Raw genomic sequence first — 27,031 nt, 5'->3', positions numbered from 1 at the left:
TCAGGTTATTATCAGGTTATTGTCAGGTTATTATCCGGTTATTGTCAGATATCAGGTTATTATCAGGTTGTTGTCAGGTTATTATCCGGTTATTGTCAGATATCAGGTTATTATCAGGTTATTATCAGGTTATTGTCAGGTTATTATCAGGTTATTGTCAGATATCAGGTTATTATCAGGTTATTGTCAGGTTATTATCAGATATCAGGTTATTATCAGGTTATTGTCAGGTTATTATCCGGTTATTATCAGATATCAGGTTATTATCAGATATCAGGTTATTATCAGATATCAGGTTATTATCAGATATCAGGTTATTATCAGGTTATTGTCAGGTTATTATCAGATATCAGGTTATTGTCAGGTTATTATCAGGTTATTATCAGATATCAGGTTATTGTCAGGTTATTGTCAGATATCAGGTTATTATCAGGTTATTGTCAGGTTATTGTCAGATATCAGGTTATTGTCAGATATCAGGTTATTATCAGGTTATTGTCAGGTTATTATCAGGTTATTGTCAGGTTATTATCAGATATCAGGTTATTATCCGGTTATTGTCAGGTTATTATCAGATATCAGGTTATTGTCAGGTTATTATCAGGTTATTATCAGATATCAGGTTATTGTCAGATATCAGGTTATTATCAGGTTATTGTCAGATATCAGGTTATTGTCAGGTTATTATCAGGTTATTATCAGATATCAGGTTATTGTCAGGTTATTGTCAGATATCAGGTTATTGTCAGGTTATTGTCAGATATCAGGTTATTATCAGGTTATTGTCAGATATCAGGTTATTGTCAGGTTATTGTCAGATATCAGGTTATTATCAGGTTATTGTCAGATATCAGGTTATTATCAGGTTATTGTCAGGTTATTGTCAGATATCAGGTTATTATCAGGTTATTGTCAGGTTATTATCAGGTTATTATCAGGTTATTGTCAGATATCAGGTTATTGTCAGGTTATTGTCAGATATCAGGTTATTATCAGGTTATTGTCAGATATCAGGTTATTATCAGGTTATTGTCAGGTTATTGTCAGATATCAGGTTATTATCAGATATCAGGTTATTATCAGATATCAGGTTATTATCAGGTTATTGTCAGGTTATTATCAGATATCAGGTTATTATCAGGTTATTGTCAGGTTATTATCAGATATCAGGTTATTATCAGATATCAGGTTATTATCAGGTTATTGTCAGGTTATTATCAGATATCAGGTTATTATCAGGTTATTGTCAGATATCAGGTTATTATCAGGTTATTATCAGGTTATTATCAGGTTATTGTCAGATATCAGGTTATTATCAGGTTATTGTCAGATATCAGGTTATTATCAGGTTATTATCAGGTTATTATCAGGTTATTGTCAGATATCAGGTTATTGTCAGAAACAGACACATCCGGTCCTCTAAATAAATGAACTCCTGGTTTGTCCTCCTCTTTGTGGAGCGTGGCCTCATTTGCGTGTTCCCTTCCTGAGCTCAGCCTCAGTCTGTGTCCAGATTTCCATACAGGTGCGTCCTCTCGGCTCCTCTGTATTTGACTGTGAAACCAGGAGGCGGCTCTTCTCTTCTCTTCTCTCCGCGCTGCGCATCCCTCCTCCAGTCGCTAGCAGAGAGGAGCGCAGGGGAGTGCCCTGGACTCACACACACACACACACACACACACACACAGCCTCCTCCTCCTCCTCTTCCTCCTCCTCCTCCTCCTCCTCCTGCACTGAAGCCGGACTCCTCTACCGGGTAAACTCCACCGACTCTCAGCTCTTCTGTTCTCTTGTCGCTGTTAAAGCTCCGTCTGCATCTCTTCCAGCCGGCTGCTCTCTCCGTCGCCCCGCGGTCCTCTCCGGTAGGCCTGAGCCTCACGGTAAGGAGCTGGAGCTGGTGGTGTGTCGGGTGTTTCTGGTGTGTGTGTGTGTGTGGGGGGTTTATGCGTTTCCTTTGACATACAATTGATGTTTCGATGTTTTAGCTCCACAGTGAGCATCTATGCTCGCTTTTATCCTCCTACACGCTCGTGTTTGTGTTAAAAGCGACTTAATGTGGATGTATAAATGTATAAATGTATAAATGTATAAATGTGATCATCATCAGCAGCATCACTGACTGCTGCTGATGATGGAGGCTGATGTCACTGTAACACATTATAGGAGGATTTTATCATTAAATTATGAAGGCCTTATTCATGAACAGCTGCTGCTGCTGCTGCTGCTGGTGGTGGTGAGACGCAGCAGGATGGATGCTGGTGGAGGAAGCAGGCTGCAGACTTACTAGAGCCATTAAAAGATGAGGATGAGGAGGAGGAGGAGGAGGAGGAGGAGGCAGTTTCCAGTAGAGAGGACTAAACTGATCCCAGGTCGGCCTGAACTCTCATCTGGGCCTCTCTCTCTCTCTTACTCTCTCTCTTCCTGCTGTAATGTGGCCTGTGGCAGGGTGGGGCACACTTTACTATATAAGTACAAATAAAAGACAGTAAACAGCCGATGTACTGTTTTTACATCTCTGGCTCTTAATCAATAACCTTAGATCAGGGGTCAGCAACCTTTATATCAAAAGAGCCCTTTTAGGCAAATAAATAAATAAATAAATCTATCTGGAGCAGCAAAACATTTGAGCATTGTGATGAAGGTAACAGAGTTTACAGTCTAAGTATATAAGTCTAATGTAGTGAGGGCCAGAGCAGATGTATTACGGAGTATTAGGGCCACATTGAAGGGAAAAAACATCTGAGATTTACAGGATAAAATCATATTACGAGAAAAAAAGTCGTAATATTACGAGAATAGTCATAACTTAACGAGAAAAAAAATTGTAATTTACGAGAATAAAGTCAGAATTTTACGAGAAAAAAGTCGTAACTTTACGAGAAAAAAAGTCGTAATATTACGAGAATAGTCATAACTTAACGAGAAAAAAAATTGTAATTTACGAGAATAAAGTCAGAATTTTACGAGAAAAAAGTCGTAACTTTACGAGAAAAAAAGTCGTAATATTACGAGAATAGTCATAGCTTTACGAGAAAAAAAAGTCGTAATATTACGAGAAAAAAGTCAACTTTACGACAAAAAAGTCATAATATTACGAGAATAAAGTCATAGCTTTACGAGAATAAAGTCATAACCTTACGAGAAAAAAAGTCGTAATATTACGAGAATAAAGTCATAGCTTTACGAGAAAAAAAGAAAATAAGCAGTAAAATGTACTACTACTACTTTAAAATATGACTTTACTCTCGAAATCTCAGATTATTTTTTTTCCCCTCAATGTGGCCCTAACACTCCGTCGTACCATAGACCTACAACAATGATAAATAAAAATGAAAATGTAAACAAAAAACTTCATTTCCATTTTTAAAAATCCACAGGGAGCCACTGGAGATGGGCTGAAGAGCCGCATGTGGCTCCGGAGTACTCGAATATTTTGATATGGTGTAACTTGATCAGTTTTACTCCACTACATTTATGTGACTACAGCTACAGTAACCAAAGAAAAATAAAGTGTGTTTCCTCTACTGTACCTTCAAGGTATTTAGCGTTTTCATTTGGTGCAACATTTATCTGAGTCACACTGCAAACTAGGGCTGCAACTAACAATTATTTTCCTTGTCAGTTATTCTGTTGATAATTTTCTTGATTAATCGATAATTTTTTTTGGTCTATAAAATGTCAGAAAATATTTTAAAATACTTTTTGTTGACATTTAGATCACAGATTATGCATTTGAAAGCAGTGGACCTACATAATTACGCTAAAAAGACAAGACAAGACTTTATTTTTCTTTGGTTAACAAATCCCATAAAACAGACCAAAACCAACAACATATTAATCCTTCAAACATATTGTGTCTGAGTATTCAAAGCCTATATATATATATATATATATATATATATATATATATATATATATATATATATATATATATATATATATATATATATATATATATATATCTATATCTATCTTCTCCCTCTGTGCCACAGAGCTCCAAAAACTATTAAAAACACATTAGTGAGCCACATGGCTACACTGGCTCACATGTTTCCTTCATTACGATGAACACTGTAGTTTATTTTGAGTCAATCCCACATTCACCAACCTGCTGCAGTAAATACTCAGTAGACCACCAAATGTTTTATTTATCCGCCGGGGAAAGTAGTCCCCAAATAAATGGGCTATCTACTGTTTACTGCTAAAATCTACAGCATGGCCAGCTGTGGAATTACTGAGCCTTTTTCTTTGAAATGAAACAATATATTTGTGACCTGATTTTACAGATTTATGAGGGGAAAGTATTTATAGATGAACTAACACATTGCTGGTTTTGGTCTTTTTATGGGATTTCAACATTGTTGTATTTCTACTTTTACTTAAGTTAAAGGTTCAACAACTTCTTCCATCTGTTACAAAAAAGCCAGAAACAAATAAGAGGATATCCTTCACTAGTAGAAGTTCACAGTAAGTTACATATGGTCTCAATTAATGGGTCAAAGTGGCATTTTGACAGCAGCTATTTCAACATGAATGTGTCCTATTAAACGCCTCCCTCTGGTGTTCAGTGGAGCTCTCCAAAGTGACGACCATCTGGTCTTTATAAGGGTTTCTCTGATACCGTCATAAATCTATCAAACAGAGAAGTGGTTCCCACCGAGGGGTCAGGAGATTTATCTGAAAGATCACAAGGTCACTAAAGAGAGGAAAACAAAACAAATACATTTCTGCTTCACAAACTCACAGAAATAAACGTTTTTAGACTAATTTACTGCCTGTTTCTTCTTCTACGTACTCTAAAAATTCAAATAAAGTGAAGAGAAACACTGTGTGGTTGTGACCAGTTCAACCCGAGACGAGGGGTTACAAGAAAGGTTATTATGGTTTTTATTTTTTAATTAGTTTTTATCTTATTTTAGTTTTGACTTTGATTTAATTTTAGTTGAGTTTTAATTTTAATTTTATTTGTATTAGTTCTTTACCCAAGCAATATAGTTTCAGTTTAGTTTTTCTTAAAGGATATAGTTTTTATTTAGTTTCAGTTTACTACAAATATCGTTTTCTTTTCGTTTTCGTTTTCCAAGTAGGCGTTGCTTTGTTTTAAGGAGTCACAAAGGTTGGGAATCACTGAATTAGAGCGACATACTGATTGTAAACGTTGCAGTTTATTATGCTCTACTCATTTTTCCAGAAGTAAAACATAATCAGATATCTACTCAAGCGAAAGCAGAATTACATTTTTTCCATTTACACAGAAGAATGCACTAATACAACTGCAGAAATCAAATGGCTCTTTTACAACAAAACATTAGATTCATTGTGATTTCCACTTATGTTTTGAAGTTAAATCTGTGTCTGAACTCTTAATTTACTCAAGCTCCAATCGGTTGTTTGTTTTTCTCTTGTGTGTGTGTGTGTGTGTGTGTGTGTGTGAACAGCAGCAGTATCATCATGGAGGAGTTAGACGTTCCACAGATGAGGAGAGAAGTGGAAAGCCTTCAGTATCAGCTGGCAATCAACAGAGAGAAATCCTCCATCACCGTTACCGAGTGAGTGTGTACGGTACACACACACACAAGCTTTCTTAAAGGGATAGTTTAGGTGTTTTGAAGTGGGGTTGTATGAGGTACTTATCCATAGTCAGTTTATTACCTACAGTAGATGACGGTCGGCACGCCCCCAGTTTAGAGAAACATACAGGAGTACCGACGTGTGAGCAAAGCAATGCACTGCTGTGGACGGGGACGGCAGAAAAACGTATTCTAGCCACCTAAAAGAAAGGCCCACCTAAAAAAATCAATATCAGTTTAAGTGTACGCTATATTTAGAATTATTCATCTTGCTGTGCCCTTTCCGATGGGGAATTGAAGCCGTATTCATCTATGCTCTCGCCAAAGCAACCAAACTCCACTGAGAAAAACAGTAATTTTACCTCACAGAACAATGGGGTTGCTGGTCTACCGTTATCTCCATCGGTTAGTTTGTTTGTGCTATTGTGTGACTGGTGAATCCAAACTAACCAAAGTCACACTATCATTACTTCAAACTGGGGGTGTACTGACCGCCATCTACTGTAGGTAATAGAGAGGCAAAATCCCGCCCCTTCCGGTGGACCACCATGGGACCTTATTTTGGAAAACAATATGAACGGTAGTCAACAGCGAGAGACTAATAATTATTTGATCTTGTTTGAATTGCGCCATGAATCCCACATGATGTTTGTCAATTTAAACATAATTTTGCGGGCGCCCCGGTAGCTCACCTGGTAGAGCGGGCACCCATGTACTAAGGCTGTCTAAGGGAGTCCCTGTTGAAGTATAAGACAGTGAAAATACGTAATTAGAAAGACTACACACCCAAAACTCGCGTAAGTGACGTCTCTCTCTCTCTGAAGCTACGATTATTGTGTGTTACCTACTGCGATGAATTCACACCAGCAACGGGTCTGATCGTTCTTTCTCTTCCCGGCTGATAAAAAGACACAAAACACATCAGATAACGTTTCATTTGTGCCTGGTCATAGCTAAGTTAGTTAGCTAGCTAGTGTTTGTGACGTATATGGTGCGAGATGAGAGATGTAGTTCACTGAGCTGTTTCACACAAAACTAAATGATACTACGACAAACAGAGTTTCTCGACTTGCAAAATGATCTTTTAAATTGACAAACATCATATGTGTGATTCAAGGCGCAATTCAAACAAAATGTGTCTCTCACCGTTGACTGCAGTACATATGTTTTCCGAAATGAGGTCCCATGGGGTCCACCGGAGGGGGAGGGACTTCGCTTCTCTTTTACACTGACTATGTAGAAGTACCTCATACAACCCCACTTCAAAACACCCGAACTAACCCTTTTAGTATTGAGTGTCAGATTCGTGCTTACGGTGTTTTTTTTTTTGTAGGCTGGTGAAGTGGATCGAGGGTTGTGTTTGTGAAGATCCATTCCTGAACCCTGAGCTGATGAGAGCCAACCCCTGGGTGGAGAAGGGCAAGTGTGTGATCCTCTAATGGTCACACACACACACACACACACAAACAAACAAACAAACACACGTATAGACACACAATCACGGATGCATATAAACTAAAGAATCATGCACTCCCACACATAGTAACGCTGCACTAACTCACCCATTCTCTCCCTCACACACACACACACACACACACACATATTATTGCTATTATCATGTTTATTTATTGGGAGACTCCTGAATGCTTTTAATTTATGTGAAGACTACTGTGTGTGTGTGAGTGTGCAGCACTGAGTAGCTTTCTAGAGGTTTGTTTTCATGGACTGCTGAGAAATGTTCAACAACACGTTTTTATTGGCTCTTTACACTGTCAATCAAAATAAAGACTGTTTTGAATTTAACAGCTGGATTATGGATTTATTCAGACACTAACATGTAACGTACAAGTGGTTGTGTGTGTGTGTGTGTGTGTGTGTTACAGTAGTTCTCTGATGTAGACATTTCGTCTGACGGCGTTGGACATGCCCTCGTTGAACCGGAACCACACGTCACTGTCGCCCACCGCCTTTCCCATAGAAAGAACCTCACACTTCTCACCTACAGAGAGAGGAAGAGAGCTTTATTTTTCAGGATCAGAATCAGAAGCAGGTTTATTGAGTAGGTTTTCACATAGAAGCAATTTGCCTCGGTGTTTTGGTGCATAATGCAAAACAAGCACTGCAAAAGTCAAGAATCATAAAGATTAGGGCCGTCATCCTCCTCCTGAGTTTCTCCACAAAGCACCACTTTAAATCTCGTGTTTGTCAGAGATGTGCTCATAAGTTTCTTGGAAATCTTCTTGGAAACGTCATATTTTGTTTTACAGGAAGAAAAGATGATTGGATTTTGATAGAAATAGATTTTTTTGTAATGTATTTTGAACATGTTGCTAAACCAGGTGCACAATATGACCGGGGATGATCTAAAAGTGTTAAAAAGGCATTTTTGTAAAATGTTATCTTGATATTAAAGCATGATTTAACCCATTAATTAATGGTAAAAAAAAAATTGATTGATCAAAACTGTTACTGATTAATTTGATCAACTAATCGACTCAGCTGTAGTTTAATCCTCTAAAGTGAAAAAATAAATCTCTTCCCTGAAGTGAGGATTTGCAGCTCTCATGTGATTACGAAACCTGAATACCATTAGTTTTTTTCACTGTTTCATCAGCTTGGGCTCTGGGAACTTGTGATGAAAAAGAAAAGAACATTTTCTGATATTTTAAAAGTTAAAATAATCAATAATGATAATGATCGTTAACTGGAGCCCTACTCATAATACAAATTCTCCTTTCTGCATTCACTGTGCACATAAACTACACATTTATGTGAAAATGTCCGTGTATGTAGAGACCCAGTGTACTGGACCGTATATCAGTGACTTATCTCCAATCAGTGCACAGTAGAAAGCGATGTCCGATTATCTCCATTAAGCACAGTCTCACTCAAACTGAGCCTCTCGCCACGATTCACAAAAGATTGTTGCTTGGAAATTGCAGATGCATGTGCGTGTCCTACAGGGCTCTCATGCACGTATGGCGTTTGTTTTGATTAATTAAACATGTCAAAATTAACAGGAGAGCAGCGCCTGTTTTAGTCAGCTGAGCCCCGTCGTTGTTCCTGCTTTTCCACCCTGCACATAGTGATTTTAAATGGGTCCACTTTTCCACGACCACTGGGCGCTGAATCTGGGCCGATGTTATATAGTAAATAAAAAGCTATTTATGCAAAGCATGTTTTGAGTCACAATTACAGTTGTCGTCCACCTGCACACCTGTGAGTCAGCAAAATAAGACAACAAAGATTTACAATAATAGAGGCCTTTCACAGAATATTTGCAAAACCTGTTTTTCATCCATGTTGAAAGGAACACGTTGTTGTGGGTGGTTATAACACTTGATGTTCATTCTATGAATAAACACTATGGGGATTAACATCATCACACATGAATACAATTGGGCTCATTGAATCCACAAGAGTCTCAACTTTACAATGATACCCAATTTATGTAATTTCAAGACTGTTTAGGGACCCCAGGCCAGTACGCAGAAATATTAAAATACACCATTTTAGAATAGGCGAAAATAACACATTTATACTACATGTGATTATCATAAAGTGGGCATGTCTGTAAAGGGGAGACTCGTGGGTACCCAAAGAACCCATTTTCATTCACATATTTTGAGGTCAGAGGTCAAGGGACCCCTTTGAAAATGGCCATGCCAGTTTTTCCTCGCTAAAATTTAGCGTAACTTTGGAGCGTTATTTAGCCTCCTTCCCAACGAGCTTGCATGACTAAAAACACTCCCCTCCCCAACTTTGAGGATATCTGCTGTCGGACTTGCATGTTCCACACACCCCGCTGAAAGCTCGACAGGCCTCCTGCACCTAGTCATGGTTGCTAACGTAGGATTGGACAGTGGCCGTTCTAGGGAGGGGCTTAATGAAGGGTCTGTTGTTTATGCAGATGTGCTATTTATTTTTGGTGCAGAGCTGCGATGCATTTGAACACAGCAGTTATGTTTGTTTCCAATGACCCAGAGCTACTGACAGGTCAAACCACAGCAACTACTCTCCAAACACATGTTAGGTTTCTATATAACTGTAGCAAACTAAGTGATTTAGGCAGTATTATACATTTCATGTAAAATATGATGATTGTTTATTCTATTGGCTGGTGTCCAAATATAAGGAGGAGGCTGTTGATGTGGCGGTGTGAAGTCTTTTATGATGCTGATAGAAATATGATATTACCAATATTATGGAGGGAAACTGCAGGTGTTGTTGACAGTCTAGATCTCCTGCCCGCAGTGAGCTCTAAATCTGAAGCGTTACGTAACACACATCAGTTATCACCTCCGGTGTGTTTGGACCTGATGTGCCTCGAGGCGTTTTTCCATGAACGGCCCCGTGTTCTCAGAGGGTTCTGATAAATGAAGCCACATTAGTGTCACAGAGTCTCTACAGTACCTGTCTCTGAGGTGGGTGGCGGTCTCTGAGGTTTGGGGGTGACAGCTCGACCGAAGAAATCCAGCTCCGGCTGCAGAACATGAACACAAAGAGTGACGAGAAGTTGATCAGGGAAGTTTCTGAAACACTGTCCTCAATAAGGAGGTCAATAACAATGAATGATCACGTGAATGCACACGCACACAGCAGCTCTCATTAGCCTGATTTCCCAGTTTCACCATTAGGGACTGTAACCCAGTGGCTTCTCATTATCCTCATTTCTGCCCTCTAGAGGTTCACTCTCTCTCCATCACTCTATTCCTGAACTATTAGAACTGCAGCTCAGCCAGAGAGGATCTGATGGTGCCAACAGATGCTGGCTCCACCTACAGGCACCAACACACACAGCTGTGGGAGGCTCAACACTGTCACTTCTCCAATCAAACCTTTCATTGAAAAAGTGTTGTAACTGTATGAATAGTTTTGATGTAAAATATTCGCCGGCGAGTATTTCGCATTTTTGTGTTGTTTATCGTTACGCCCCTGGTGTGTAAAGGCCTTTAGGCTTTCTGTTTCTGTGTGGATTTGCAGATAAATATTGAACTTTAAATCAACAATTTAAGAAAAAACAAATATGCTGATTAGTTAAATATGTTTTTTGTTTTATTCAAAATTAAAATGAGCTCATTTTGTGTTGAGTGTTGCTCTGAAATGTTGCTCTAACAGTCAATATTTCTGACTGCTGTCTAGAAAATGTTTGCCCTCTATTGACACTTGTAAGACAAACCTCAAGACATACTCATTTTCAATGGCCTGTGGTTGCTCTTAGTGGTTTTAATGCTTTGTTTTAAGGTTTTAGTATTTTATAAACTTACATTTTTATAAATCGGTGTTTAGATTTGTGCACATATTATAATATTGCCTTGTATTTTTCCATTGCAATCTTGTTTTGTTGCTTTGTACACCAATTTGATCAACTTTAGATGTATATAAAGGTGCTATACAAATAAACTTGACTTGACTGTGTACCTGGAAATCTCCCGTGCCAGAACGCGTCTTATGTTACTATGAAAACCAGCATCTATGGGCCGTCATGTCACTGATCTTCACTGTAGCATAACTGTATATTTAACAAGGTTTCTAATCGGGTGATTTTATTTTTTTATTTCTTACTTCTCACACTTTGATGTTTGAAAACATAACATAAAATGTAGTTCATGCAAATGTCTCCTTGTTTTGTTTTTATGGTGCGAAACATGATTAAAAATGTAAAATGAAAATCAACAATTAATGCTGCGTCTCCTGGGCTGCCCTAAGGACGAGTGAAGGGTGCAATGATGACACATACTTAGGAAAACACTGTTGTAGTGTATAATACATGTCTTTCACATTAAGCTCATCACTGGCCACAGGAAGGTGTGTAATCATATTAATCATATTGTGGGGACAAAACTCTTTTCACACAGTCACATTATGGAGATTCTCTTCATCATGTGTGGGGAAGTAAACCATCAAATGTTATGAAGATTCAGTTTTTGTTTACGGTTAGAGTTTGGGATTAGGTGAGGACTCGCTGTAAATTAGGGTGCGTCTTCAGGAAATCAATGTAAATTGATGTAACAAGTGTGTGTGTGTGTGTTCGTGTGTCTCACCCTGATCTCCACTGTGGTCTGTTTGACGATGGTCTCCAACCTCTGCTGATGGTTCCGGGGTGGTTTAGGGCCGGCGCTCTTTTTATCGTCCTCTCTCTGCTTCACACAGCGGATTATAAATACATTAGTTTATTAACACACACACACACATGGTGACCTGATTGTCTACAGGCTGAACTATATTTAACAAATCTATAATCTGTCTCACCACTGCCGGGTTTCGTTGCAGCATCAGTTGCTCGGCTCTCCTCATCTTCTCCTGCTCCATCTCTCTGCTGATGGTTTGTTTGGCCTGATACGTCAGCTGGCGGCGCGGAGGCAGCCCCGGAAACCTCACCACCTCCTCAACACGCCTGCAAACACACTTACTAAGTAAATAAATAGCTCTACACAAACAACGTTTTAAAACACACCCATAACAGCGTGTAACTGACACAGAGGTGAACCTTGTTAGATGACAAACAAAATAACATTAAGCTTCCTTCCACTTTTTGGTGCCATGGTTTATGTTTTCCAGAATAAAACCCACAATCTCTAAAATCTCTAAAACTTTAATCCTCTTACAGCTGATCTGCATCTCTCCAACACACAGCCACAGTACGTGCCAATAAACTCTCACTCTGCTGCTGGAGCTAAATATAACATAAATAAGATAATGGAACAGTCTATGTGACTGTGAGCTACTTATTGCAAGTTAGTTTATAAATCAAATATCAGCGGTCATCAGAATTTGGTAATCTAAAAAAAGAGCTGCTTGAATGGATTATTCACTATGCAGCTAATATTAAGGAGTTTAACCTCTGGCTAACACATTTATAGCATCTGTTTAGTTATTAAAGCACAGAAAACCATACCACCTACGATATCTGAATCATTATGTTATTACAAGTTACACACAATTTAACTTAAAGCTTCAGTAGGCAGAATATTTTTGGCATCATGGGCAAAAATTACATAATAACCTTTCAGCATATTGTAATTCAAGTGTTCTGAGAGATAACTAGACTTCTGTTCCTCCTCATGGCTCTGTTTTCAGGCTTTAGAAAATCTAGCCCGTGACGGGAGACTTTGGCCAATCACAGGTCATTTCAGAGAGAGAGAGCGTTCCTATTGGCTGTGCTCCGGTCATGTGACCGGTGCTTGGTATTTCCTCAACAGATCTCAACATGGCTGCCGGGTCACAAACTTTCTAATTTTACAGCTAAACAGTACACTACAAGATGTTTCTGAAAACATTTGAGGTGAGAAATAGTTAATTATAGTAACAGAATATTGATTCATATTTGATCAGCGCTGCCTAGTTTGACCGTTTGGTCGGAGTTCGCAAGCAGTGATTGACAGCTGCTTTAGAGACTCCTCGACTCTTCGAAATCTTGCAAATATCATTAGGAGCACCGGAGGACACAGAGGAACAGGATTTTTTCACAGATTATCTGTTTCATGTACTACTGTCAGGATATAGTGAACATTTAAAAAAAAAAAAAAAAAAAAAATGTTTTTATCATATTTGCTCAAAGTAACCGACTGTAGCTTTAAGTTACTTACATTTCTTAGTGTTTAATTTTGATTTCATTATGCATTCATTCTTGGATATCAGGATAGCACAAATATAAGAGTGACTGCATTCACGTACTGTGAGAGCACGGAGAATAATAATTCACAACAGACCTGAGATAGAAGTTCTACATTAAAGCACATAATGGTTTTAGGATTTAAATGTCTTTTGACTCCAAAAACAGGCGGATTTTTCATGAATGAAGTTCAAGTTTCCTGCTCTTTTTCTCTGCATGTCTCTCCTACTCACAGCCTCCGAAACCAGTCTGACCAATCAGCAACAACAGTGTCCAAAAAAAAGAGCCGTCCAACCAAATGACACTGCTGGGACTGTGGGGCGTCTCCGCTGTCTGTGATGTATATAATGTTTATATCCACAATCATCCATGAAGAATCAGAGAGAGGTGTTGTGGTGAGCTAGAGACGGCAGGTACAGGAAGGTGTAGACCAGTAGAAGCAGCAGAAGAGCCAACACTAGAGGCAGGCACCAGTCGTTGGTGACCATCACATTGTCACAGCGAGCCTGCAGGAAGGAGCCCCTCCGGGCGTCCTGCTGCTCCTGGAAATGGGTCGGCATGGCTGAGATGTACAGCTAGTTATCTCATCCTACCAACACCAGAGTCTCTGCTGTCCTCAGTCGAAAAGAAAAACAGAAGATGAACGAAGGTCTCCCAAGTTTGAACGTGCCGAGATCTGCTCCTTTCAGTTTTTATCTTTTATTTTAACCTGCCTCCATATTTCAGATCGTCCTCTGCTTTCTCTAAACTTCTAAATTTACTGCTTTAATAATTCAAACCTTTTACGCATCCTTTCATCTGTTTGTCCACCAGCTTGCTACTCTGCTTTCACACTACTACCATCAAACACAAACACACACACAGCAGGTGTTAAGGGGATTAGTCTCTAAGCCTCCATGCAGAGAACCACAGTGTGGAACAAGAACAGTGACCTTCAACACCCCAGAAACACACATCTGCCCTGCATGTGTCCACTTGCAACATACAGTTCAGTGCAGGTGTGTGTGTGTGTGTGTGTGTGTGTGTGTGTACTCACGGCTCCAGCATGTACGTGTACTGCCCCTCTGGCGTGCGGTCCTGCCTGTATGAGAGGTTGTATGCCAGCATGGAGTCGATCAGATCACGCATCTGCTCCTTCTCTCTGCTGCTGAACAGCTGCGGATTCACCTGCAAGAAACACAAACAGGATTTGTGATCAGATGCAGTCACTGAAAGTTTTACTACCATGATATGCAATGAATACATTTTTTTCTTATGAACCACAACCCGTACTCATTTCTAACCATGAGAACACACACACAGTGGGGCTGAGACCAGTGTGAGTTTCACTGCAAGTCTATCAAACTTAAAAACATGTCACACAACTCTTTTCCAGCACACCAAGCTTTACACACCGAACGTTGTCAGTTATCCTGCCTTCCTGAGTTTGACCAACCTACACATTATGAAATCACCAAAATAAAAAACACCTGATGCACATATGAGCTGAAGAAAGGCACAATACGTTTTCCAAAGTATCCAAAGAGTATAAAAAATGTTACAAAACTACCAAAAATTAGACTCTTAATCTTGTGTACACATATTTTGATAAGTTTTGTTAATTTTACACTGCATTTCATTTTCCATCTATGGTGTTTGTTTTGTGGTGGTTTGTTTTATGACAACATTTAGACGTCACTTTACTCTACGCACACAAAACAAAAAAACATTTTCACACAGATCTGCAGGGTTTCTGCCTGTGTATTGCAAGCCCGGCGGCACACCGGACCTAAGTTGTCCACGCCGTGCCAAAGCATCGGGGAATTATGTATTTTTAAGATTTCTTTTTTTTTTATATGTGTTTTTATGTGTTATACAAGCAGCAAACTCCTTTAAGGAATAACTCATAGGTTGTGTGCTAAACGTTAGCGAGTGTCGGTGTGCGATCGACAGACAGAAAGAGAGCGTGTGTGTGACAGATGGTGAATATGAAGTTAACAGTAACATTATACTATACTTGTATTATTATTATTATACTATTATATTTGTACAACTCCTCAGGACCCAAGCCAAGTTCCCGTGTCTTGCTTGTCACCTGCTGATTAAAGTGAAAGGTGTTAGACCTGAAGTTCGCGACAACTTCGGCTCAGGCTCGCTTAAGGTGGCTGACACTTGGCCGTCGGTCTTAAAAACGATTCTGGTTGAAACCCTGATACTGCTTACAACTACTTCCCACTTACTACCACGAGTAGTTTCTAGCAGAAGACACATTTGTTATTATATGCTGACATTTTGAGATATAATCCTCGCTGTGATTTCTGTCACCAACACAATTGAAATTAATGGATTTTTTTTTCCACGCAAACATCAGAAAATTACACTTTAAAAAAAAGCAATGCATCTCTTTATGTATATTAATGAAGTTGTAGTTCGCAGTGGGGTTGTACTGGACTGCATTGTATTGAAATGTTTGTAAATGGGGTGGGCAAAACATGAGGAACACCTCACATTATAATACAGTCCAGTTCAAAACTAATGCAAACCACAACCTCAATAATAAACATGTCGTTAAATGGATTTCTCTCTGAAAGTCTCAATCAAAACTGAACATTATAATCTTTTTAAAAAGGTAGAATGTATGGCTATTGCATTAGATTTTACAGGTGAGTGTGAAACTGGGGACAGCAAGGTGTGTAACTTAAGTAACCCGGATGTTACTAAAATATAAATATGGCTTTGTCTTATTAACTCTTTTAATAACCTGGGATAACACATACACAGTTTACTGAACATGCGTTTGCTTACCGGCCGTAGTTTGGGACAGATGATGTCGAGGAGCAGTGTGAGAATATCAAGGGATAGGCTGAGCTGGCTGATCCTTGTTCTGATGCATGGTGGGATGTCGGCCAACATGGTGGACAAAGCGTTCCTGCTGCTGAGGAGCCGGGAGGACGCCTGGAGAGGACAAGACCAGAGAGGACACAGAAATCTCTCAATTTCTTCAGTTTTTGTATGTGAAACACTGTTCTCATCATATTGCTGCACAAAGGTTCCTGTAGTTGATTCGTACCTCGTGCTGGCTGTGCGGATAGCTGATGCGGGGCACGTTTGTGTGTGCAAACAGGAAGTGGAATTTGATGGACTGGAAGGGCAGGTATCTCATCAGGGAGAAGTTTTGCCCGTGCAGAATCACTTGGTTCAACCTGTCTGAGAACGACAGCCAGTCCAGAGCCTCACACACACTGTGCAGGTTGGGGTCCCTCACACGCATGGACAGATAATTATCATACAGACCCTGAAGAAGAGAGACCGGATATCAGACTCCTAAGACACCATAATGTAGTGTTTTATATAAATCATGAATATTTCAGAATTTAACTTCCGCCAGTAAAGCATGGGCCAGTGTTTTTTAGGTCTTTTTCTGTTCACTGGTGTGTTCATTACCTGAGAGACCTTGTCATACTCTCCACTAGATGAAGCCAAGTGCAGAATGTGCTGAAACCTCTGAGCTCCACCTCCTGAACCTGGCGCCTCATCAAACCCTTCACCAATACGTTTCCTGAAAGATCAAATGTGAACGTTTAGTCAGTATCCAGTTAGTTAGGACCAGAGAAGCAGAGAGAGGACAGATAACAGATACAGTAAGGTAAGGTTATAGATGAGATCATGTCACCTGTGTGACAAGCTGAAGTTTGCCTGCCGAAGGTTTTATTCTCTTGTGATGACCGTGACCTCGTTTCATTCATGCGCACAGATCAAAGTACAAAATAAAAGTCTGTCCCAGACGACAGAAAGGACTTATGACTACTATAAAACTCTTTACTGTTTCTGCAGAGTTCAACAAGTTAAATCTAAGACTTTTAAAGACACTTTAACAACACATAGAATGGAATTTAAAACCTATTTAATGATCGTACCGGCCAAAGTATGAAAGATACACGTTAAAAACTAGTAGGGATGATAAAGCCTAGGATTATTTACCAAGTGTGTGAATTTAATGACATTTGTATCACACTTTTGTCTGTGTTGTCCCCGCTGTATATAACAATAATTCTTAATAATATCTTTAAACACAATGCGGACCTGGATAAACAGCAGAAAATGGATGGATGGATGGATGGACCAATTAAAAAAATAATTTAAGGTCCACACATTCTACATAAGGTCAGAGGTCTGGAACAATAATATAAATATATTAATAATTATTTTGGGGAATTTTCAGCCAGTTTTTGCTAAAATGACATACAAAAACATGTTATAACTAACATTACTGCGGCAGGCTATATAAAATAAAGACTTTTGTAAAATAATTTAGTACTTTTTTAGGCCTTTTCTTTTTGAGGAGAATGAAATCAATGCTTTTAAAGACTTTTCAAGAGCTGCAGGTATCCTTACAAATTTAGTTTCCAATTTCCCTGTTGGTGTCAACAGTAAATGCAAACTTACAAAAACAGTCATGGAGATCACTGAACAATGCAGGGACAGCACAATAGCATGCAACTCTCTTGGTCTTTTGCAGAACCTTTGCTTATTTTCAACATTTTTGACTAAACTTGAACTTTTGCTGCCACTAGAGCAGAGGTTCTCAAACTTTTCTCTGTCATTCCCCCCTTTAGAGGAAGAAATATTTCCGCTCTGTGTGTGTGTTGGAGACAGCGGGGTGAAGAATAATGTTTTTGTAATTCATTGATAAAAATTTGAATGTCAATGTTATGAATGAAGCTTCGAACTATTCAGTGGAGCCCTACTTCGTTATATTTTCTTTTGATAACCGTCAGATGAGCATGTTCTCTTGTTTGTCTGTCCATTCTGTAACATACCGTTTTACACGTTGTAACTGGAAGATTGCCTGCCACAGATGGAACAAGCCTTTGTTCTGGTCCTTCTGCCCCACAGAGACACACTGGATGGTCTTTGTGTTCACCTGCTTGTGGCCGCGACCATGGAGGAACTGAGCAGAGAAGGACACATCGTGAGATATAACTATACTGCATATTACATTCTCACTAAGTGCTGCCACCCACCTGCAGTGTGTTGATGCAAGACCTGATGTCGTTGTCGGTCTTCTCACACAGCGACATCAGAGTGCCCGTGTCTGTCTTCATCCCCTGCTGGACTGAAATCTGCAAACAAAAACTCAATGTAAACCTGGATTGTTCGTGTGTTTGCAAATGTTACTCCCAATGTGTGTGTGTGTGTGTGTGTGTGTGTGTGTGTGTGAGCTGACCTCTCCCAGTCTCTGTGCAAGGCGGGAAGGCTGAGTCTGAGGGAAAACCAGGAGGAAGGCCTGCAGCCTGAGAGGTCTGAGAGCTGGAACATAACTAAACAGAAAGAGAGGTAATCAGATGACGGCTGCAAAGAAAACATAAAATAAACATGCATTTAGACCATACTGCTATAACCAAAATCTACTATTTCCACTTTGATGCTGCTGTTAAAACACCACGGTCTCTTACAGGTCGTTACAGATGCAGATGATTGGTCGAAGCAGTAAGGACTCCTTCTTCTTTTTCTTCTTCGCAGTCTCTGTACCAGCCTCGCCGCCGTGTCCGTCTTTCCTGTTCAGAGCTGCTAACAGGATGTTGATGGCAGCCTGTCGAATACCACAGATGAAGAAAAAACAAACACGTATAACAAAGATTGAAGGAGCGCATTGACATGTCTTTTTAAGTATCCAGAACGTACCGCAGGTGCTCCATCGATCTCATCAATAATGAGGCAGTTCGGCCGCTCACTGGCTCCCAAAACTGACTTCATCTGCGTCGCCGTGTCGATGCGTTTCTGGAAAACCTCTGCACTGCGATCGTCACTGCAAAAGCATCAACAGTATCACTGAGGTCATGACAAGAGGAGGAGGAATTTTTAAGATTTACTACTTTAATTGGGACAGTTTTAATTTGATTTGTCTAACCTGGCATTGATTTCCACCACGTTGTACCCAGCATGCTTCGCTATGACATGAGCCAGGGTGGTCTTCCCCAAACCTGGAGGACCAGACAGCAATGCCACCTACAGAGAGAACAAAACAAGTTATATCACGTAGAACAACTAAAGGTCATTAAACTGAAATTGTAGGTGTGTTTACCTTGAATTTGGGTCGATTGTACTGGTCCAGCTCGGCCTCCAGGAGCTCCTCAGTCACCTCAATCTTGCTCTTGAAGCGATTTGGATTCTGATTGACTTGATTGGGTTTGAATGAGTTCTGGTTGGGAGCCTGTCTGTCGGTCCGGACGGGGCGGGACTTCCTCTCTCTTCCAAACACAACCGTGTCCCAAAGTTTCAACCACTTGAGCAGACAGCGGTTGGTAAACTATAATGAAGCAGACACATACAGCTGGCATCAGTGTGAGATACTTGGACTTATCTCAGTTAAAGTGGCTGTATGTTATGTAGATATAGAGTTACACAGAAACACTAAACATGACTCACATCATCACTGAGAAGCTCTGTGTAGTGTCGGGGAGAGAATCTGTCCACCCAGAGTCGAGAGGTTCGGCCCTCCGTGTCTCCTGGGTCGTCGTTCTCTTCATCTTCTCTGCTTTCAGGCTCAACAAGCGCATCGTTCACACCGCTGGAATGTGACACACATTCAAATATGAACTGAAAAACCGGGTACTGCTGCATGTAGTCAGATTCTTGATGCGTCAGTGTGAGAGAGAGAGAGAGAGACAGGTGGTGGGGAGTTACCTGGCCAGCATATCTGTAAGAAGCTGAGATTCTTCCATAACCTGGTGGAGGCGCTACACGATTTCAAAGAAAGAGAAGAAACTGAATATGTGCATCTGTTGATACACAAATATAGGACATCTGAAATACATCCTACAGGTACATCCACAAATAAAGTAAACTACCGTATGTGGACACAAAAGGTGTCATTTCATTATTGCTTAAACTATTAGTTTTGTTTTTAGATTCCAGTGGTGGCTGCGTAGGGTTGTTTCTGACTCGCATGAGCCAAAAAATTCCAATAACTGTTGTTTGAAAGTCCATAAACAAAAGGTTTATTGAAACAAATATATATAAGCACTTCCAAAATCCATGACATGTTTTTGTTTAACGAAAAAATCATGTATTAAACCCTATTTGTCAGCGTTTAACCTTTCAAAACAAACATTTTCACTGTGGTCAAAAAACAGTTCGCTCTGCCGCCGCCTGCCACACAATGCGAGGCCCGCACCTGAATATATGGTGCGGTCTAATGGGATAAGCCTTTCCTATGGTTCTACCTATACATAGTGCTACACTATACGATTAAAAATCTAAATAAACTACACTTAAATAATTCAACCCCTGTAATGTCTTTGCCTACAAACAATATAACTAAATTAAATTATATTTAGATATTTAGATAACCATAACAATAACAAAAATCTGTCTCGGCTCTAACAAGCTTTAATCATCATTTTTCCAAATGAATGAATGTATGAATTACAATTTCGAGTTTTAGGCTTCCATCATGTAAAAATATCAAACATTTGCTCGGGTGAGTATGCATTGTTTTGTATCAGACAACAATATAACAATGTTTTTTTTGGCTGCAGATACACTCTGTTGTTTTTTTGAAAATGGTTGTACTTTTCTCTGTATTTGGCTAATACTAATCAAATGCTTGGGTTTAGGGAAACTGATTAAAATTGATTAAGCACATGTGATTACCGAGAATCGACAGTGTGTTCCTGTGCAGGCTCTTTGGCAAATTATACTCAAACAACAGCGGCCTGTTCACTCACCCTCTCTGCCTCTTGATCTCTCAACACACGTATTGGCACCGCCAGCAGTCCCAGTGAACCCTGGGAGTCTGGTAGAATTCTGAAGTCCACAACCTGGACACACACACACACACACACACACACACACACACACACAGGAAAATGCAAATAAATATGTATGTATGCTGACAACGAATCAGGGTTTAGGACGAGATGTGTAACATTCGACATGCTGATGAGTTTAACCTTTGTCCCTGTGTCTTCTGCTTGTCTGAGGTAGACCCGACTCCCCGATGAGTCGGTCACACTGATGTACTCTCCCTCTAAAGGAGGCCGTCTCAGCACGTGCTGTGATGCTGGTGCCGCTGTGTAAGGTCGCCCGGGCGACTCTGGGATTGTAGCAAAGCCACTAATGTCCAACACGGCCGGGCTAGACCTAAAACACACAAACATGTTCATAAGTCTAAAAAACTGAAGATACTCCGTGCACAGCGTTGCTTCTATCCTCTCCAGTAATGCTGCTCTCCTGGGCGCAGCTGGTGGTTGTTCTCCCCTCCCTCTTTTAGACAGCTATATTTAACTCTTTTGTAATACATTTATATGTGTTTTGTTTAACACCTTTTTTAAGATATATATGAATTTTCTACTTTTTCTTCTAGTTTATTTTATATGTACCTTATCTTTTATATTTATGGTACCTTCTGGAAATGTTTATGTCTGTTTATATACTGTAGCGCCTTTCTAGTCTTCCGACCACTCAAAGCACTTAACACTACATGTCAGCATTCACACACTGATGGCAGAGGCTGCCAGGCAAGGTGCCAAACCTGCCCATCAGGATCTAATCTAATTACTCACTCACACACCGATGGCACAGCCTTCAGGAGCAATTTGAGGTTAAGTGTCTTGCTCAAGGACACTTCAACATGTGACCGGAGTAGCCAGGGATTGGACGGCCGACGGTATATCAAGTTGCTACTGCCTATTATTATTGCTGACGAAACGCGTAGTTCACTCTCTTGTTTTTATTATGATTTGTTCATAAATTAGTGTTTATGCCAATACCCTGGTGTGTGCTGGAATTTCATGTTCAGAAGTCTGTTGTACTGTGTGCTTGTTTAAATAATAGATATATTGTTCAATCTATAAAATGTGATCAATGATAAATGTCCATCACATGTTTTAACAGGACAATATTATGTCTTCTAATTCCTTCTTTTGTCTGAGCAATAATCAAAAATGCCCAATGGTATTCAAATTATAATCATATAAAACAGGAAAACAGAAAAACATCAGATTTGACAGTTTTTTTTACTTGAATTATTAATCTAATGACCACAATTGTCAATCATTTTCTGTTAATTGACTAAATAATATCCGTATTGAAACAAGGAGTGTCTGAAAACCACTAAAATGCAAAAGATTGTGTTTAAAGTGCTCGAAAAGCACATCAAAAAGACAAGCTTGAAAAGGAATAGGACAAAAGGATTGTTCAATACTCACAGGTGATGTGTCACCAGCTGCAGCTCTTCCTCAGACAAGTGCTTTTGTGTCTCTATAAATAGTACACTGCCATGTTCCATCCCTGTGATGTTACGCTTTTAAATGCCTCTTTTTTTATGATTTGAGTATCAAAACATTGGGAATGTTTTGCATAAAATGTCTTCCAATTGCTTATTTTGTGAAACATTCAGGCTTTTAATATAATGATTTATATTCCCAATAATGCACTAGATGTAAAACCAAATATTTTGTGTAAAAAGATCTAATGCAAAAAATGTCTGCCTTCTACTGAAGCCTCCTTTTCCCTCAACACATTCCACAAAATCAGCTGTTTCCCTGCTCCTTCCCCTTAAGGTGTGGGTACTTGTTGTTTTGTTGTTATTGTCATTAGTAGTTTATTGTTGTTGATTTCAGTGTGTTTCTTTAATAGGTTGCTTGTTTTTCTTTTGTTTTTTTATGTTAAATGTTTTATTTGTGGTCATTTGTTGTTATTATTGTCATTAGCAGTTTTATTGTTGTTGATTTATTGTTTTATTTGTTTTGTTCCCTTTTTTTGCTTTGGATTTTAATTTCATATTTATTTTTACATTCTAATGTTGCATTTTTGTATGGACCCCAGGAAGAGAAGTTTCTACCGTGGTAGTAACTAAAGGGGATTCTGGGTACATAAATAAATAACAGTTCCCCTTCCAGCTCACACATTGTTCAATACCGGCCCATGCATCTCTCCTACCTGGAGGTGTTGGTGGATTCATACTGCTCTGGAGAGGACGGCGGTGTGATGTCACCACTCTCTGACGGGGCTTTGCTCTTGTGAGTCTGCATTGAGTTGAAAAGTCGCTTGGCCACTCCTGCATCCTGCTTCTTCCGCTTTGCCTTTGGAGCTGTGAGGACGAAGTCAGATTCAAGGTACAAACTTACAACATTAAACAAACACAGCAAAGACTAAACAGTCACTGTACTGTCAGGGTGAACTCACTGGTGGGCTGATCATCCAGCAGGTGCTCTATGTCAGCAATGTCGTCTCCTGGACCCTTCTGACGTTTCACCGTCTTGGAGGATTCATCTAAGCCGTTCAAGAAAAGACATACACATATAGTCATCAACGCTGAAGTGATTAGTTGGTAACTCAGAAAAATAATTGAAAACATTTTGATCTTTAAGTCATTTATCAAGCAAGCAACGCTCACTGGGTCCAGCTTCTCCTGTGAGGATTTGTTGCTATTCTGTTTCATAAATTGAATAAGTCTGGGTTTTGTACTAAAAAAGAGTTATTTATCGATCACACTTTGGGATCTGGGAAATTGAGATGGGCACTTCTTCTGACAATAATTGAATTGTTGTTATTCGTCTTTCGGCTGCTCCCGTTGGGGCTCGCCACAGCGGATCACTAATCCTCACATTGATTTGGCATAGGTTTTGGTGGTGGAAGCTCACTAATACATCCATGGTTCCTCACTACTACATCCATGGTTCCTCACTAGTAGATCCATGGCTCCTCACTAATACACCGTATCGTAAATTTGTGAGTCTGGTAGCTCATGGCTTATGTCCTTTTCTATCCATAGGAAAAATCATTGGAGGGAGGAGATGGAGGAGGAGCCCAGTTGGTGTTGAGGCATGAGCGGCCAATTGAGGAGTTTTTTTTTTTTCCTTTTTCTATATATATCTATATATAGATATAGATATAGATATATATATTTCCTTCTGTTTTCTTTCTTTTTTTTCTTTTTCTTACTTTTCCTCATAACAAAATAAAACGAAAAATAGATAAAACAAAATGGAGAGAAAAATAAATTAAAGAAAGAAAAAAATAAATAAACAAATAAATAAAACAAATAAATAAATAAATAAAAGAAAGAAAGAAAAAAAGAAAGAAAGAAAGAAAGAAAACTTTAAAAAAAAGCCAACATAACTGGGCAAGATCAATATCATGTGACTGTGTGTGGTGGCTGGCTGTCAGGGTGCAAATCAAATTAAGGCAAGATAAAAAAGAATAAGATAAATATATATACACATATATATATACACATATATATATACACATACACACACAGCGGGTAAAAAGTATTGAACACGTCACCATTTTTCTCAGTAAATATATTTCCAAAGGTGCTATTGACATGAAATGTTCACCAGATGTTGGTAACAACCCAAGTAATCCATACATACAAAGAAACCAAAACAAGTAAGTTCAGAAATTAAGTGATGTGTAATAATGTGAAATGACACAGGGAAAAAGTATTGAACACATGAAGAAAGGGAGGTGCAAAAAGGCATGGAAAGCCAAGACAACAGCTGAAATCTATCAGTAATTAGAAAGCAATCCGGCCCCTTGTCAGTGCAAATATATAATATCAGCTGGTTCAGTCCCAACTGATGGCCTATAAAAATGTGTCTCATTACCAAGGTGTCACAAGAAACATCTCATGAAGAGTAAAAGCAAAGAGCTGTCGCAAGACCTTCGCAACCTTATTGTTGCAAAACATACTGATGACATTGGTTACAGACGCATTTCTAAACTTCTTAATGTTCCAGTGAACACTGTCTGGGCCATAATCCGGAAGTGGAAAGAACATCATTTCACCATAAACTGGCCACAACCAGGTGCTCCTCGCAAGATTTCAGACAGAGGAGTGAAAATAATTATCAGAAGAGTTGAATTAGCAGGTACAATTGTTTTAAAGAAATCAATAAGTAATGCACTCAACTGCCATGGCTTGTATGCACGCTCACCACGCAAGACTCCATTGCTGAAGAAAAAGCATGTTGAAGCTTGTTTAAAGTTTGCTGCACAACATTTGGACAAGCCTGTGAAATACTGGGAGAATATAGTCTGGTCAGATGAGAGCAAAATTGAACTCTTTGGATACCATAATACACACCATGTTTAGAGGACAAATGGCAGTGCACATCACCCTAAAAACACCTGCTAAGTCCAGGTCTTTCTGAAGCTCTCCACAAGTGGTCTTTGGCTCTTGGACAACTCTTCTGATAATTATTTTCACTCCTCTGTCAGAAATCTTGCGAGGAGCACCTGGTTGTGGCCAGTTTATGGTGAAATGATGTTCTTTCCACTTCCGGATTATGGCCCAGACAGTGTTCACTGGAACATTAAGAAGTTTAGAAATGCGTCTGTAACCAATGTCATCAGTATGTTTTGCAACAATAAGGTTGCAAAGGTCTTGCGACAGCTCTTTGCTTTTACCCATCATGAGATGTTTCTTGTGTGACACCTTGGTAATGAGACACATTTTTATAGGCCATCAGTTGGGACTGAACCAGCTGATATTAATTTGCACTGACAAGGGGCCGGATTGCTTTCTAACTACTGATAGATTTCAGCTGTTGTCTTGGCTTTCCATGCCTTTTTGCACCTCCCTTTCTTCATGTGTTCAATACTTTTTCCCTGTGTCATTTCACATTATTACACATCACTTAATTTCCGAACTTATTTGTTTTGGTTTCTTTGTATGTATGGATTACTTGGGTTGTTACCAACATCTGGTGAAAATGTCATGTCAATAGCACCTTTGGAAATATATTTACTGAGAAAAATGGTGACGTGTTCAATACTTATTTTACCTGCTGTATATATATATATATATATATATAATGTATATATATATATATATATATATGTATATAAATATATATATATATATATATATATATATATAAATATATATATATATATATATATATATATAAATATATATATATATATATATATATATAAATATATATATATATATAAATATATATATATATATATATATATATATATATATATATATATATAAATATATATATATATATATATATAAATATATATAAATATATATGCCTACTGTCAGAGAGTATGGATTAATCAGGTTTTTCTAACCTTTCCAGCAAACTGGGTGTAAGGGATTAATCATACTGCATCATTTTACCTGCATGAATAACAATGCACAATGTGGTTGCCTGTTAGATTTGTCCAAGAATTATTACTTAAAGACTTACAGTATATATCTACTTTATACACTGCTGGGTAGCTTAAACTATAATAACATATCATAATGTATTAGTTAATTTAACCTTATGAGAATACACAGTTGACCATTGGCAGAGCATTTGGCAAACTTTTCTTGGGGCTCCCCACACAGTCAGCTGTGCTGCTCATCCCACTGCATGATCCTTACAGGCTGGACATCATTGTGAAGGTAAATAAACAGGCTTTCCAATGATGTAAAATAAAATGCCAGTTAGCATTGTAACAACAGAGAAATAATCCACCCAAACACAGGTTTCTGAACTTGTTTCCCCCAGTTGTACATGCATGGTTCATGGCATCGTCTCCTCACCCTCCAGCTCAGCCATGGCCTCCAGCTCGTCTCTGAACTGGTCCTCGAAGTCGTCCTGTATCTCGAACATTTCGTCATATTCGTCCATATTGGCTCACACGGGAGCACCAAACAACCAGAGACACGGTGACGTGTTTAATCTAGAGACAAACACACGTTTCCTCCTCTACAGCAGCTCCTCTAACACTTTAACAGAGCAGAAGATTTCCCGGTAAATTTTTTGTTGTGAAGTTTTACTTCCGGTTGAAGCGAGTTCCTCGTCCTCTGATTGGTTGTATTTCTCGACCTCCCATGACGCACCGCGGGGCTTTG

The 27,031-nt window shown here is 39.1% G+C and overlaps 2 protein-coding genes across 5 annotated transcripts; one reads left to right on the top strand and one right to left on the bottom strand.

The window, feature by feature from the left end:
• The first annotated feature begins 1,647 nt into the window (after nt 1–1,647).
• gng13a (guanine nucleotide binding protein (G protein), gamma 13a) lies at nt 1,648–7,370 on the top strand. Of its 3 annotated transcripts, XM_037765264.1 has the most exons (4): nt 1,648–1,877; nt 5,436–5,546; nt 6,901–7,032; nt 7,143–7,370. In XM_037765264.1, exons 2-3 carry the CDS (start codon nt 5,449–5,451, stop codon nt 7,004–7,006), a joined length of 204 nt encoding a protein of 67 aa, XP_037621192.1. In that variant the 5' UTR covers nt 1,648–1,877; nt 5,436–5,448; the 3' UTR covers nt 7,007–7,032; nt 7,143–7,370. The 3 variants fall into 3 exon arrangements, with proteins under 3 accessions (XP_037621192.1, XP_037621193.1, XP_037621191.1); XM_037765265.1 differs by having other exon boundaries at nt 1,653–1,877; nt 5,439–5,546; nt 6,901–7,370; XM_037765263.1 differs by having other exon boundaries at nt 1,661–1,877; nt 6,901–7,370.
• Nucleotides 7,301–27,031, bottom strand: chtf18 (CTF18, chromosome transmission fidelity factor 18 homolog (S. cerevisiae)). 2 transcript variants are annotated; one of them, XM_037765261.1, is made up of 23 exons: nt 26,895–27,031; nt 26,720–26,860; nt 23,353–23,439; nt 23,107–23,257; nt 21,117–21,306; nt 20,892–20,984; nt 19,849–19,901; nt 19,591–19,732; nt 19,247–19,471; nt 19,073–19,170; nt 18,847–18,970; nt 18,618–18,754; nt 18,389–18,482; nt 18,186–18,284; nt 17,982–18,112; nt 16,606–16,720; nt 16,232–16,456; nt 15,967–16,116; nt 14,219–14,349; nt 11,820–11,964; nt 11,612–11,710; nt 9,981–10,050; nt 7,301–7,566 (listed from the first exon to the last, which is right to left on the bottom strand). In XM_037765261.1, exons 2-23 carry the CDS (start codon nt 26,805–26,807, stop codon nt 7,445–7,447), a joined length of 2,769 nt encoding a protein of 922 aa, XP_037621189.1. In that variant the 5' UTR covers nt 26,808–26,860; nt 26,895–27,031; the 3' UTR covers nt 7,301–7,444. The 2 variants fall into 2 exon arrangements, with proteins under 2 accessions (XP_037621189.1, XP_037621190.1); XM_037765262.1 differs by having other exon boundaries at nt 11,612–11,707.

The sequence above is a fragment of the Sebastes umbrosus genome, chromosome 3 (assembly GCF_015220745.1).
Source record: "Sebastes umbrosus isolate fSebUmb1 chromosome 3, fSebUmb1.pri, whole genome shotgun sequence".
Taxonomy (NCBI): Eukaryota; Metazoa; Chordata; class Actinopteri; order Perciformes; family Sebastidae; genus Sebastes; species Sebastes umbrosus.
Note: the sequence above shows the minus strand (reverse complement) of the source record. Positions and strands in the feature narration are given on the sequence as shown.